The sequence below is a fragment of the Grampus griseus genome (assembly GCF_964374135.1).
Source record: "Grampus griseus genome assembly, chromosome: 1".
In the NCBI taxonomy this organism is placed as follows: Eukaryota; Metazoa; Chordata; class Mammalia; order Artiodactyla; family Delphinidae; genus Grampus; species Grampus griseus.
Genome location: NC_139017.1, coordinates 50,344,249 through 50,358,147, shown reverse-complemented (window position 1 = coordinate 50,358,147; position 13,899 = coordinate 50,344,249). Strand labels below are relative to the sequence as shown.

The following is a 13,899-nucleotide window of genomic DNA, read 5'->3' as shown; positions in this document are numbered from 1 at the left end:
GTTGGGGGTTTGAGGGAGACTAATAAATAGCACTACTTACCCCCTCCCCACCCCCAAGATGGAATCATAATCATTGTTAATAGAGCCGATGCTGGAGGATATGGCTTGTATCTGCAGGCAAGTGAGCTTCCTAATATTGAACCCCAGGATTAGACTTACCCATCAGCAGCAGGCAGTTCTAGAAAACTCCACCCCCTCCCCACCCCATTGAGGCAGGAAGTACCATGCTCCCCGTGGGTCTCACTGGCTCTCAAGATGAAAGAGAGCTATACCTGCCTAATTTCTGTCCCAAAGTCACCAGCCTACTAAGTCACCCCTTGTCATTGGAGGAGTGAGTGAGGCAGGGAAAGAAATGTGGAGCTTTGCACCAGTGGAGCTCCCTCACGTGGAAGGAAACTTCAGGAGGGTGGAAGAAGCAGGCTTCCTGTATCTCCATTAACCCATTGAGCCTGAGGCTTAATCTCTTTAACCCATTACATTTTTTAAACTCAATAAGCCTGTAGCTATGGCTTTAGCTTCAAGGAAGTAGATGGACAGTAAGGCTCCAGAACGTTAAATAAATTACTTCCACAGCCATCCCCAAGACTGAAAGTCATTCCCTATTCCACTCCCCATCTCAATTTATATATGCAGTCATGTTGTCCAGTGTCTAAAGATTTTGTGATGAGATTTAAATGATAATACGAAGACATTCCTATGTAAAGTGCCACAAACTAGAGCAGTTTCAAATCTGAATAGAAATCTCCTCTTATTATAAAACTCATTGGGAGAAATTAAAATCCAAAAAATCAATTACCCTGGCCAGCTAAAGTCTAAAGAAGTGAAAGTTCAAAGTCAAATTAATTTGCCCTTGTGAGTTAAAGTTCAAGGAATCTAAAGTCCAAAAATCACCCTAATTCCTTATTCTACGCTACCTCACCTGAAGCGTTCTTGCAACAGCTGTAGCTTAGGCCAATACTGCTCCCACTTTATGGGCATGGGGATCATCTGGAGAGTTTGTTAACTCAGATTTCTGGCCCCATCCCCAGAGCCTGTCTGATTCGGTAGATCTGGGTTGGACCAGAGAGCTTGCATTTCTAAGGAGCACTCAGACGGTACTGATGATGCCTGTCTGTGGCCCACACCTTCAATGGTATCAGCCCAGGCTATCTCTCTCTGAAATCAGAGCAATTTCTTCAAGCCCCAGAATTTATAGCTCCAAGTGCCTCATCTGTTTCATTTTTTTCCTGGCCACACCGAGCAGCCTGTGGGATCTTAGTCCCCTGGCTAGGGATTGAACCCCGGGCCCCTGGTAGTAAAAGTGAGGAGTCCTAATTACTGGACTTCCAGGAAATCCCCTCACTTTAAAGAGTCCAAAGAATTAAATGGTAGCTAATATTGCCCAAGTATTCCCCCCAATTATATTCATTTGAAATCATCAAAAAATTCTATTCTGTCCTTGCTGCATATCACATAATTTTCCCTGAATAGGCCAGTGGCAGGCTTCCAGAGACCAATGTACTAGGAGCTACACCTCTAGAGAGACCCATTTCAGGAAACCAGCCCATTCCAAGGGTGATGGGGATTTTTCTTATTCTTCTGTGGTGATACAGGTATGCCAGACTTCAGGAGTGGGACAACTTTCACATATTTTCCAACAGAGCCAAAAGTCTAGTGTCAAGAAGAACCCCAGCAGCTCTTTACTACATAGGCCTCAGTAGGTACATGGAAGGGCAAGTTCTCTACCTTCAAAAGCAAATTGAAGAACAATCAGAGAATGCTCAGGACAGTGGAGTTGACCTACTCAAGGTAAGGCCTCTTCTCTGGTTTCCCCGGTAAGTCATGCCTTGAATGGATTTTTCTCTACCTCCTGTGATAATTATTTTCTCTGATTACAGAAGTTACACGTGTTTTATAGTTTAAGTTTTTGAAGGCCACTCCCTCCCCATAATTAGAATATAAATTGCCCACAACCTTACTACTCAGAGATAATCAGTTTATACATACTGAGATATCACTTTCCAAGTTTTCTTCCATGTGTGTGCATGCATTTCCATTTTTTAAACTTGCTACTAAATAAGATATATTTATGAATAATTCCCTGCCGTTAAATTGTTTTCTGCACCACTAGTTAAAAGGAAGCCTAGTATTTTATCTTATAGATATACTATTAGATGATATTGCCAAACTATTCTTAGATAGAATTTTTCTGTAGTACTTTATTGCTGTTGCTGTGATAAACATCTTGGTAGATAAATCTTTGCACACAGCAATTTAAAACATTCAGCTGATGCATAGTAAGGACCTGGTACTATGTGTTGGGGTACAAGAGTGAGCAAATTAAACCTGGTGCCTGCCTCCCAGAGTCTACAGCCCAGCATGGGCAAGCCTCCCTAAGAGAATGAAGGGCTGAACCTCCAGGGTCGTCTTAACAAGTGTTTGCCTTGTTCTCTTAGAAACTGAATGCAGGTGAATTCCTTTTCTACTGCTAGGTCTCCAAGTACACAACCTTAACAGCTTAAATGACAGCACTTCTTTTCTCATCTCCGGGCTTAGCAGTCAAAAGTCTGGACGAGCTTGGCTGGGTTCTCTGCTGAGGGTCTTACAAGGCTAAAATCAAGGTGTTGGCTGAGGTATTTTCTCATCTGGGGAAGAGCCTGCTTGCAGGTTCCTTCAGGTTGTTGGCAGAATCTAGATGCTGACAATTTTAAGGCACATCCCTATTTCAGAGATGTTAAAATGTTTCAAAACAAGGCATCTTGAGACCAGTGAAGAATAGTAGCTCATTTAATCTTCGGAGGCGTTGTTATGGGCTGGGTCTTCTTCACTGCTGCTGGATAGAAAAGTCTTGAATTTGCCCAGGTGGGAGCCCACTCCCTACCACTCTCATAGCACACTCAACCTCAGCATCTCTTCCTGCAATTTGTTCACACCAGCTGACTAAATCGCCACCTCCAAAAACACACAAGTTCACTGTCATCACTGCTTGGAGGTATGTACTCTTTGACATAGAACATGTATTTGTATTTCTGATTCATAAAACATTCTTCTGGTTCTCACACAGTATATGGAAATTGGTGATATAAAACATTTTGTTTTATGTAATTATTATGTATTACATATGATTTATGTAATTATTATGTGTATTATGTAATTTATTTCACGTAATTTGATGGAGCAAATGTCTTTCCTTAAGAAAATTACTTGTGGGGGATTTAAAACATGCTTAACTTCATGTTGTTTTAAAAAAATAGATTTTTACCATCTTAAATATGATTTAATTTATTCCAACATTCTCTTTTTCCTTTCAAATACCAGGCACATTACGTATGACATATGGGTTGACTGTCATTACCACTTTTAAATATTCAGTGCTAATAATACCACAATTTTGGCCAAACTGATATATGGAAATCCAGGTAGATAAATTAGCAGGTGGTTAAAAGAAAGCACGTCTTTATTTAATGAGTAGTAAAGTATAAAACTCACCTATCCCAAAGACAGTACAGGTTAAAAACACAATAGGTGCTATTGGGATTACAACGAAGATGTGTAAAATGTTGTCTTTGTATTCAAGGAGTTTGTGCTTTGAGTTCCAGAAGGGGATGGGGCTGGGAAGCCCAGGAATGAGAGGGAGTGGTAGAGGTGGGGAGTAGAAAGAACACAAGAACACAAAAGAACATAAAATCAAACTTAGTATCTCCCACAGTGCACAGAGCAATGCCTTTTACACATGTTACTGAACCAAACTTGGGCTCGTTCTCCCACATGCAGCAAAGCTAATCTACTGACACCAGGTGTGGTGAAGGAAAGTGCAGCATTTGCTGTAAGGTGCCAGACAAGGAGTCTGGGGCAGCTAATGCTCAAAAAACCCAAACTCCCCGAAAGGTTTCAGGGAAGCATTTTTAAAGGCAAGGTGAGGGAGGAGATTCACAGGGTATGTGATCAGCTTGTACACATTTCTCTGACTGATTGATGTTGAGGTAACAGGGCAGTGTCACAGGGGTTAACGCCATCAATCCTCAGGCTCCAGTAGGTCTGGGGGCTATATCTCATGGTCATTAAGTAGTTAGCTTCTAACATCTATAAAACAACTCAGGAAATGTGCAACACGTAGTGTTATCTAGTTACTTCATGGAGGAACTAAAGATTCTGTGACTGCCATATGGCTGATGTACTGTTTAAATTGTTACTAGTGCTCCTGGCCCAACTGCCATTTTTGTCACTCCATGGTCATGTCCTTTCAATCATTCATTCTTGAGCCAGGCTTCTGTGACTCAGGGGGGGCCTGGGAGACTACAGCTTTTCTGCAGACAAGAGGAAGGCAGAGGACATGGTGGGAGCGGTCTGTCCCGAGAAGGCCCCATAGGGTCCTGCTTGGTTACACACAGTAGATGTTTAATTTTGTGAATAAATAATTGATAGACAAAATAAACATGTAACAGGTTAGTCAGGAAAACTCAATGTTTCAATCCATTTCTATGAAATTGAAGTAAATGCAATAAAAGAAAAAGACATTGTATTGTTGACCATCAAGTTAGCAAAGACATGAGAGAAGACACATTCATACTCTGAAGGACTCTCATAAACTTTCTAGAGAGCATTCTGGCAAAATGCATGAATATCTTTAAAATATGCACATCATTTAATTGTCCTCCTAGGAACTAACCTAAGGAAATAATCAGATGGCAAACAAAAATTTATCTATAAAGATGTTGATCTCAGGTTTATAGTATTTAAAAAACTAGGGGAAAATAAAAAGCATATGCCTTTCAAAAATATTGGTTAAGTCAGAAATGGTGTATTTAAACATTGGGATTTATTTTTCTTTTCTTTTCTTTTAAAGATATTTTATTTATTTTTGGCTGCGTTGGGTCTTAGTTGTAGCATGTGGGATCTTTTTGTTGCGGCACATGGGCTCTTCGTTGCGGCACACGGGCTTCTCTCTAGTTGTGGCATGAGGGTTCTTCTCTCTCTAGTTGTGGTGCTCAGGCTCCAGAGCACATGGGCTCTGTAGTTTGTGGCACGCAGACTCTCTAGGTGAGGGATGTGAGCTCAGTAGTTGTGGCGCATGGGCTTATTTGCCCCACAGCATGTGGGATCTTAGTTCCCTGAACAGGGATTGAACCCGTATCCCCTGCATTGTAAGGTGGATTCTTTCCCACTGAACCACCAGGGAAGTCCCTGGGATACTTTCACATTAAAAAAAAATCTGAATTTCTTACTCTTGTTTTAAAAATTGGAGTATCTGATGACTCTAGGCCCCAATCCTAAAGGGCAGCTACTGGCTGGAATTGATGAGGGGTGACATTTAGGGCATACCCTCTTCAGTATGACATAATCCCCTCTGCTTCTTATCTTGCTACATTCAGCCTCTTATTTATGTTTCTTGCCCAGCTCTGTCAGCATTTGAATTTGTGAGATCTGATGTAAAAGAATCATGTCGTTTAAAAGAGCCCTTCAAGATAGAACATCTGCATGTCACTTCAGCTTCATCTCCAGATTTTCTTTAACTCCCTTTACCCAAATCTACTCTTCAAACTTTCAGAACTATTTTTAATTCTTGCAACAACCATCCACCCTTGTCTAGCACCTTTATATATATAATCTGCTTTCTTTCAACATTGTTTGTCTGGCCATGTCTTCTTCCTTCACATCTCACATCCCTTCCACATCTTCCAGGAGAAATTAAGAAGTTCCTGCTTTGTGTTCTCCCTGAGGATCCTCATTCCCATGTTGCCTGCACTGCATTTTAACTGCTTATTTGAATACTCCCTTAGCTGGTGCTCAAGGGATGGGGTCTTGCTCAGGATAAATCACCCAGCAAAGAAAAATCCAAGATACCAGCCAGATTTTTACCACAGTTGTCTACGCCGTGTGGCTGACAGGGTCTTGGTGTTCCAGCAAGTGTCAGGCCTGAGCCTCTGAGGTGGGAGAGCCGAGTTCAGGACATTGGACCACCAGAGACCTCCTGGCCCCACGTAATATCAATCGGCGAGAGCTCTCCCAGTGATCTCCGTCTCAACACTAAGACCCAGCTCCACTCAATGACCATCAAGCTCCAGTGCTGGACACCCCATGCCAAACAACTAGCAAGACAGGAACACAACCCCACCCATTAGCAAAGAGGCTGCCTAAAATCATACTAAGTTCACAGACCCCCCAAAATACACCACCAGACATGGTTCTGCCCACCAGAAAGACAAGATCCAGCTTCATCCACCAGAATACAGCACCAGTCCCCTCCACCAGGAAGCCTACACAACCCACTGAACCAAATTTACCCATTGGGGGCAGACACCAAAAACAACAGGAACTACGAACCTGCAGCCTGTGAAAAGGAGACCCCAAACACAGGAAATTAAGCAAAATGAGAAGATAGAGAAATACACAGCAGATGAAGGAGCAAGGTAAAAACCCAACAGACCAAACAAATGAAGAGAAAATAGGCAGCCTACCTGAAAAAGAATTCAGAGTAATGATAATAAAGATGATCCAAAATCTTGGAAAGAGAATGGAGAAAATAAAAGAAACATTAAACAAAGACCTAGAAGAACTAAAGAGCAAACGAACGATGATGAACAACACAATAAATGAAATATAAAATTCTCCAGAAGGAATCAATAGCAGAATAACTGAGGCAGAAGAATGGATAAGAGACCTGGAAGATAAAATAGCAGAAATAACAAACACAAGCAGAGTAAAGAGAAAAGAATGAAAAGAATTGAGGACAGTCTCAGAGACCCCTGGTACAACATTAAACACACCAATATTTGAATTATAGGGGTCCCAGAAGAAGAAGAGAAAAAGAAAGGGACTGAGAAAATCTTTGAAGAGATTATAGTTGAAAACTTCCCCATCGCATTTTAACTGTTTATTTGAATACTCCCTTAGCCAGTGCTCAAGGGACGGTGTCTTGGTCAGAATAAATCACCTAATACGGGAAAGGAAACAGTCAATCAAGTCCAGGAAGCACAGAGAGTCCCAAACAGGATAAATACAAGGAGAAACAAGCCAAGACACATATTAATCAAACCATTAAATTTTAAATACAAAGAAAAAATATTAAAAGCAGGAAGGGAAAAGCAACAAATAACATACAAGGGAATCCCTATAAGTTTAACAGCTGATCTTTCAGCAGAAACTCTGTAAGCCAGAAGGGAGTGGCAGGGCATATTTAAAGTGTGAAAGGGAAAACCCTACAACCAAGATTACTCTACCCAGCAAGGATCTCATTCAGATTCAATGGAGAAATTAAAACCTTTACAGACAAGCAAAAGCTAAGAGAATTCACCACCACCAAACCAGCTTTACAGCAAATGATAAAGGAACTTCTCTAGGCAGGAAACACAAAAGAAGGAAAAGATCTAAAATAACAAAACAATTAAGAAAATGGTAATAGGAACATACATATGGATAAGTACCTTAAATGTAAATGGATTAAATGCTCCAACTAAAAGACATACACTGGCTGAATGGACACAAAAACAAGACCCGTATATGCTGTCTACAACAGACCGACTTCAGACCTAGGGACACATACAGACTGAAAGTGAGGGGATGGAAAAAGATATTCCATGCTAATGGAAATCAAAAGAAAGCTGGGGTAGCAATTCTCATATCAGACAAAATAGACTTTAAAATAAAGACTATTACAAGAGACAAAGAAGGACACTACATAATGATCCAGGGATCACAATTCTCAATGGTGAAAAATTGAAACCATTTCCACTAAGATCAGGAACAAGACAAGGTTGTCCACTCTCACCACTATTATTCAACATAGTTTTGGACGTTTTGGCCACAGCAATTAGAGAAGGAAAAGAAATAAAAGGAATCCAAATCGGAAAAGAAGAAGTAAAACTGTCACTGTTTGCACATGACATGATACTATACATAGAGGATCCTAAAGATGCTACCAGAAAACTACTAGAGCTAGTCAATGAATTTGGTAAAGTAGCAGGATACAAAATTAATGCACAGAAATCTCTTTCATTCCTATACACTAATGACAAAATATCTGAAAGAGAAATTAAAGAAACACTCCCATTTACCATTACAACAAAAAGAATAAAATACCTAGGAATAAACCTACCTAAGGAGACAAAATACCTGTATGCAGAAACCTATAAGACACTGATGAAAGAAATTAAAGGTGATACAGATGGAAAGATATACCATGTTCTTGGACTGGAAGAATCAACATTGTGAAAATGACTATACTACCCAAAGCACTCTACAGATTCAATGCAACTCCTATCAAACTACCAATGGCATTTTTCACAGAACTAGAACAAAAAATTTCACAATTTGTATGGAAACACCAAAGACCCCAAATTGCCAAAGTAATCTTGAGAAAGAAAAACAGAGCTGGAGGAATCAGGCTCCCTGACTTCAGACTATATTGCAAAGCTACAGTAATCAAGACAGTATGGTACTGGCACAGAAACAGAAATACAGATCAGGATAGAAAGCGCAGAGATAAACCCACGCACATATGGTCACCTTATCTTTGACAAAGGAGGCAAGGATATACAATGGAGAAACGACAGCCTCTTCAATAAGTGGTGCTGGGAAAACTGGACAGCTACATTTAAAGAATGAAATTAGAACACTTCCTAACACCATACACAAAAATAAATTCAAAATGGATTAAAGACCTAAATGTAAGACCAGACACTATCAAACTCTTAGAGGAAAACACAGGTAGAACACTCTATGACATAAATCACAGCAAGATCCTTTTTGACCCACCTCCTAGAGAAATGGAAATAGAAACAAAAATAAACAAATGGGGCCTAATGAAACTTCAAAGCTTTTGCACAGCAAAGGAAACCATAAACAAGACAAAAAGACAACCCTCAGAACAGGAGAAAATATTTGCAAACAAAGCAACTGACAAAGGATTAATCTCCAAAATATACAAGCAGCTCATGCAGCTCAATATCAAAAAAACAAACAACCCAATCCAAAAATGGGCAGAAGACCTAAACAGACATTTCTTCCAAGAAGGTATACAGATTATCAACAAACACATGAAAGGATGCTCAACATCACTAATTATTAGAGAAACGCAAATCAAAACTACAGTGAGGTATCACCTCACACCGGTCAGAATCAAAAAATCAGAATCACCGGCCATCATCAAAAAATCTACAAACAATAAATGCTGGAGAGGGTGTGGAGAAAAGGTAACCCTGTTGCACTGTTGATGGGAATGTAAATTGATACAGCCACTATGGAGAACAGTATGGAGGTTTCTTAAAAAACTAAAAATAGAACTAACGACCAGCAATCCCACTACTGGGCATATACCCTGAGAAAACCATAATTCAAAAAGAGACATGTACCACAATGTTCATTGCAGCACTATTTACAATAGCCAGGACATGGAAGCAACCTAAGTGTCCATCGACAGATGAATGGATAAAGATGTGGCACATATATACAATGGAATATTACTCAGCCATAAAGAGAAACGAAAGTGAGTTATTTGTAATGAGGTGGATGGACCTAGAGTCTGTCATACAGAGTGAAGTAAGTCAGAAAGAGAAAAACAAATACCATATGCTAGCACATATATTTGGAATCTAAAAAAAAAAAATGATTCTGATGAACCTAAGGCAGGACTGGAATAAAGACACAGACGTAGAGAATGGACTTGAGGACATGGGGAGGGGGAAGGTCCGCTGGGATGAAATGAGAGAGTGGCATGGACATATATACACTACCAAATGTAAAATAGATAGCTAGTGGGAAGCAGCTGCATAGCACAGGGAGATCAGCTCGGTGCTTTGTGACCACCTAGAGGGGTGGGATACGAGGGTGGGAGGGAGACCCAAGAGGGAGGGTATATGGGGATATATGTATACATATAGCTGATTCACTTTGTTATACAGCGGCAACTAACACAACAATGTAAAGCAATTATACCTCAATAAAGATGTTAAAAAAAGAAAAGAAAAAAAAGGAATCATGTCATTGGAAAATATTCATAACGTGGTGCTAAATGAGAAAAAAATGTTACTGTATTGGTGATTAATTTTGAAACTATGCACCTCAGATTGGGACTAGAACCCACGTGCCGGGACCCGAACCCGGCCAAAAACCATAGTCTTACAACTGAGATCACACACCTGGTTTCAGGGATTACTGAAGCTCAGGTTTTTGATGTCTAATCGCAGAAAGAATTCAGTGAGAGACAAAGTAATAGGTAAGAAGTGGATTTATTTAGAGAGAAACACACTCCACAGACAGAGTGTGGGCCATTTCAGAAGGTGAGAAAGGCACCAGGGTATGGGGGTTGTCAGTTTTTATAGGGCTGGCTAATTTCATAGGCTAATGAGTGGGAGGAGTATTCCAGCTATTTCAGGGAAGGGGTGGGGATTTCCAGGAATTGGGCCACTGCCCATTTTTTGATCCTTATGGATTCTTGGAACTGTTATGGTACCTGTGGGTGTGTCATTTAGCTTGCTGATGTATTACAGTGAGTGTATACTGAGTCTCAAGGTCTAGTGAAAGTCGACTTGTCCACCACCTTGGACCCATTTGGTTTTAATCAGTTTATGTCCTGTCCTCGGGCTATGTTATTCTTTCAAAGATTGTTCCCTGCCCCCTTCCCTCCTGTTTCAGTATGATCCCAGTTGTGGTGGGTATGAGTGTGTGTGTATGTGTGTGTGTGTGTGTGTGTGTGTGTGTGTGTGTGTGTGTGTAAGTGATAGGCAGTGTCGACTGAAGAAAAACACACAACGTAAAAGTTGCAAGTTAAATTTTCTTCAGGGATCTTACTGAGGACTATAGCTGTAACCTGGAGGATGGCCTCTCAGATAGCTTTTGAGTAACTGCTCTGAAGAAGTAAGGAAGGAGACAGCATATATAGGAGTTTTTTCCTGGGAAGAACATCAGAAGATTACTGCTAGTCACAAAGAACACGTATCTCAAGTTAATGACTTTAGCACTTTTCTATGTACGGAAGATGCAAGGATCTGGGTTCACTGAAATTATTCCTTAGGTATGCATCTTAACTATCTATGGCCAGTATCCAAAACACAAAATGCTTCCGGTTTTTCTCAGGCCCCACCATCGGTGGGTGGCTGCAGTGGCTAATGGCTTGATTCTTGTAGAACTGCGATGGTGGGCAACATTCCCTGTCCACAGCAAAGAAATAACAAAATGGGAGAATATGTATCCAAATGTGAAAATATTTCTTTTTAGGTGTTACGGTTACGAGTGATTTGTTTTTCTATCCTCATTTTTTCCCTAAATTCTGAGTTGTTTTTTCATTTTTCCCTTTTTTCCCCCCTCTCCAATGTCTACATTTTTTTTTTCAATTGAGGTATAATTCTCTAAATTTTGAAAACTAACTTATATTGCTTTGGTAATCAAAAGAAAATATTGTGGTTTTGTTGTCGTTGTTACTGAACTGAACTTGGGTCTGCTTGCCCACCACACAGCAAAGCCAATTTACTGACACCAGGTAGTGGTGACGGAAAGTACAGCATTTATTGTCAGGCCCAGCAAGGAGAATGGGGGGCTCATGTTCAAAAGACCCAAACTCCCCAAAGATTTTCAGGGAAGGGTTTTTATTTTTATTTTTTTTAATATTTATTTATTTATTTGGTTGCATCAGGTCTTAGTTGCGGCACGTGGGATCTTCGTTGTGGCACGCTGGTTCTAGAGTGTGCAGGCTCATTAGTTGCAGCGCGCAGGCTCTCTAGTTGTGGTGCACAGGCTCTAGAGTGCACAGGCTTAGTTGCCCTGCAGCACGTGGGATCTTAGTTCCCTGACCAGGGATCAAACCCATGTCCCCCGCACTGGAAGGTGGATTCTTAACCACTGGACCACCAGGGAAGTCCCTCAGGGAAGGGTTTTTAAAGGCAACATTTTGGGGTGAGAGCTGTAGGGTACATGACTTTATTCTGATTGGCTGGTGGTGATGTAATAGGGTGGTGTTTCAGGAATCTTAATCATCAGCTTTCTGGTTCCAACCAGTCTGGATCTGTATCTTGTAGTCAGCATGTAGTCACAATCCTCTACCTGGGTGGGGGTCTTAGTTCCTGCAGAAGAACTCAAAGATATGTATCAGTTTGTGATGTATATCCCTTGGGGAGGAGCTAGGACTCTGTTTTATCACTGAACTATTGTTTCTTGACTGTTTTTCTGCATCCCCTCACTTCCCTAATTAGTAACTGCTTGAGTCTGCCCTTTGGAACTCAGGGAAGGCCTAGAAGACCAAAGCCCTTTTCTACAAACAGGAAACAGGGGACACAGAAGAACTTTTGTATGTGGGAGAGCCCTGCAGGGTCCTGCTTAGTTTCAGTCACCCCCTTTCTTTGATACTCCTCAATCCTGGGGGGAACAGGGAGGCAGGACAAGAGAGAGAATAAAGTTTTAGATAGAGAGGTTAATCATAAACTCAGCGGGGGAACTGAATTTCAGGGGGACCTAGTTTCATTTTTAAAAAGTGGTTGCCAAAAAGGGTTATTGCGCCCACCCATATCACATTCTTGGTCTGGGTAGGCCACTGGGGCTACTCCACCTGGCAGTTATCATCTAATCTCCACTACTTTCTGTGTATGTCTCTGTAATATGCTGTTTTGCTTATACCCTTGAAATGATCCCAAATCATCTGAGAAGGAAAAATCTTTCCAGTCAAGGACCCGTGTCTGATTCTGAATGTTGCTTTTTTTCTCTAGAACTTGGAGAATCTGGTGGCTCAAAATACCACTGGGCCTGTCTTCTACCCGAGGCTCTACCACCTGATGGCCTATGTCTGTATACTAATGGGAGATGGCCAGAACTGCAACCTCTTCCTGAACACAGCCTTACAGCTCTGTGAAACACAAGGGAATGTGCTGGAGAAATGCTGGCTGAACATGAGCAAAGTATGTAGCATCAGCTAGCAAGTTGGGGAAGGGGATGCTCACAGGCGATGCGAAGGAGCCCCAGAAGCCCACTGCCCGGCTGGGTTTCACCAGGTGTGAAAGGCAATCAGAGGCTTACTGAAAGGGGTGACACATCCTTAGGTCAGGTATTTGCACCTCCTCTTCCCCTTTGAGTTCTCATGGGATCTTCCCCTCCTGCAAATCCCCTTTAGCAAGATCTCCACCTTCTCGTAGGTCTCACTCACCACATTCCACTTTGTGTTCCATGTCTTGCCTCCCTTCAAGAATGTGAACTCTTAGAATGCAAAAACCACTGGGTCCCTAGCATAGTGCCTTATACTCAGTATTTGTTGAATAAGTGAATGGATGTACGCTTCTACATGTTTATTTAAAGGGTCATGTGTTAGTATCCTAGTTTGGGCAGCAAAATTCATTGTTTGCCTGTGGGTTCGCCTGGTTTTAAAAGCTCGGGGACATTTGACCATTTTGGGATTACCCCACTCTTGACCACACAAGCTGAGGAGCACTGATGAATTCTGTGTTCTCTTTGTCTCCTCTCAGGAACGGTGGTACTCAAACTCTGAGTTAACAGAAGACCAGTGGCTTCAGACACTCTTGAGTCTCCCACCATGGGAAAAAGTTGTATCAGGCAAGGTAAACATGCAGGATATTCAAAAAAACAAATTCCTGATGAGAGTTAATATCCTGGACAATCCTTTCTAACATTTCATGAAGAGAGCAAAGGTTTTAGTAAGACTCATCCTCTTGTGATTATCCATTATTAACCTTTCTTTATAGGCAGCACCATCCAGGTTCCTGCATATTCCCTTCTGTTCCAGACACAGAACCAGACCTCTGGGTTTCTCCTCTGTCTGGAGGGTTAGAAAGGGTCGGTAGTGTCATACTTTCCTCTCTCCCAGCTTTAACCAAATTCCCTTTGCCTTTCGTGTTGTTTTAGCTTGATCTGTTTATTTTCAGCCCATGCAAAATTGTATCAGATCAAAAAATTTTAATACCAAAATGGTACATGTTGCAA

General features: G+C 41.2%; 1 protein-coding gene across 1 annotated transcript in view; it reads left to right on the top strand.

Moving 5' to 3' along the window:
* The window catches only part of ADCY10 (adenylate cyclase 10), a gene marked incomplete at its 3' end in the record, with an annotated part of 95,591 nt that extends 82,005 nt beyond the window's left edge, over positions 1 to 13,586 (top strand). The window contains exons 30-32 of the mRNA XM_082677053.1: positions 1,593 to 1,788; positions 12,675 to 12,863; positions 13,425 to 13,586. Coding sequence (XP_082533179.1) covers positions 1,593 to 1,788; positions 12,675 to 12,863; positions 13,425 to 13,586 — 547 coding nt within the window. The remainder of the gene's footprint in view (positions 1 to 1,592; positions 1,789 to 12,674; positions 12,864 to 13,424) is intronic.
* Positions 13,587 to 13,899: the final 313 nt, after the last annotated feature.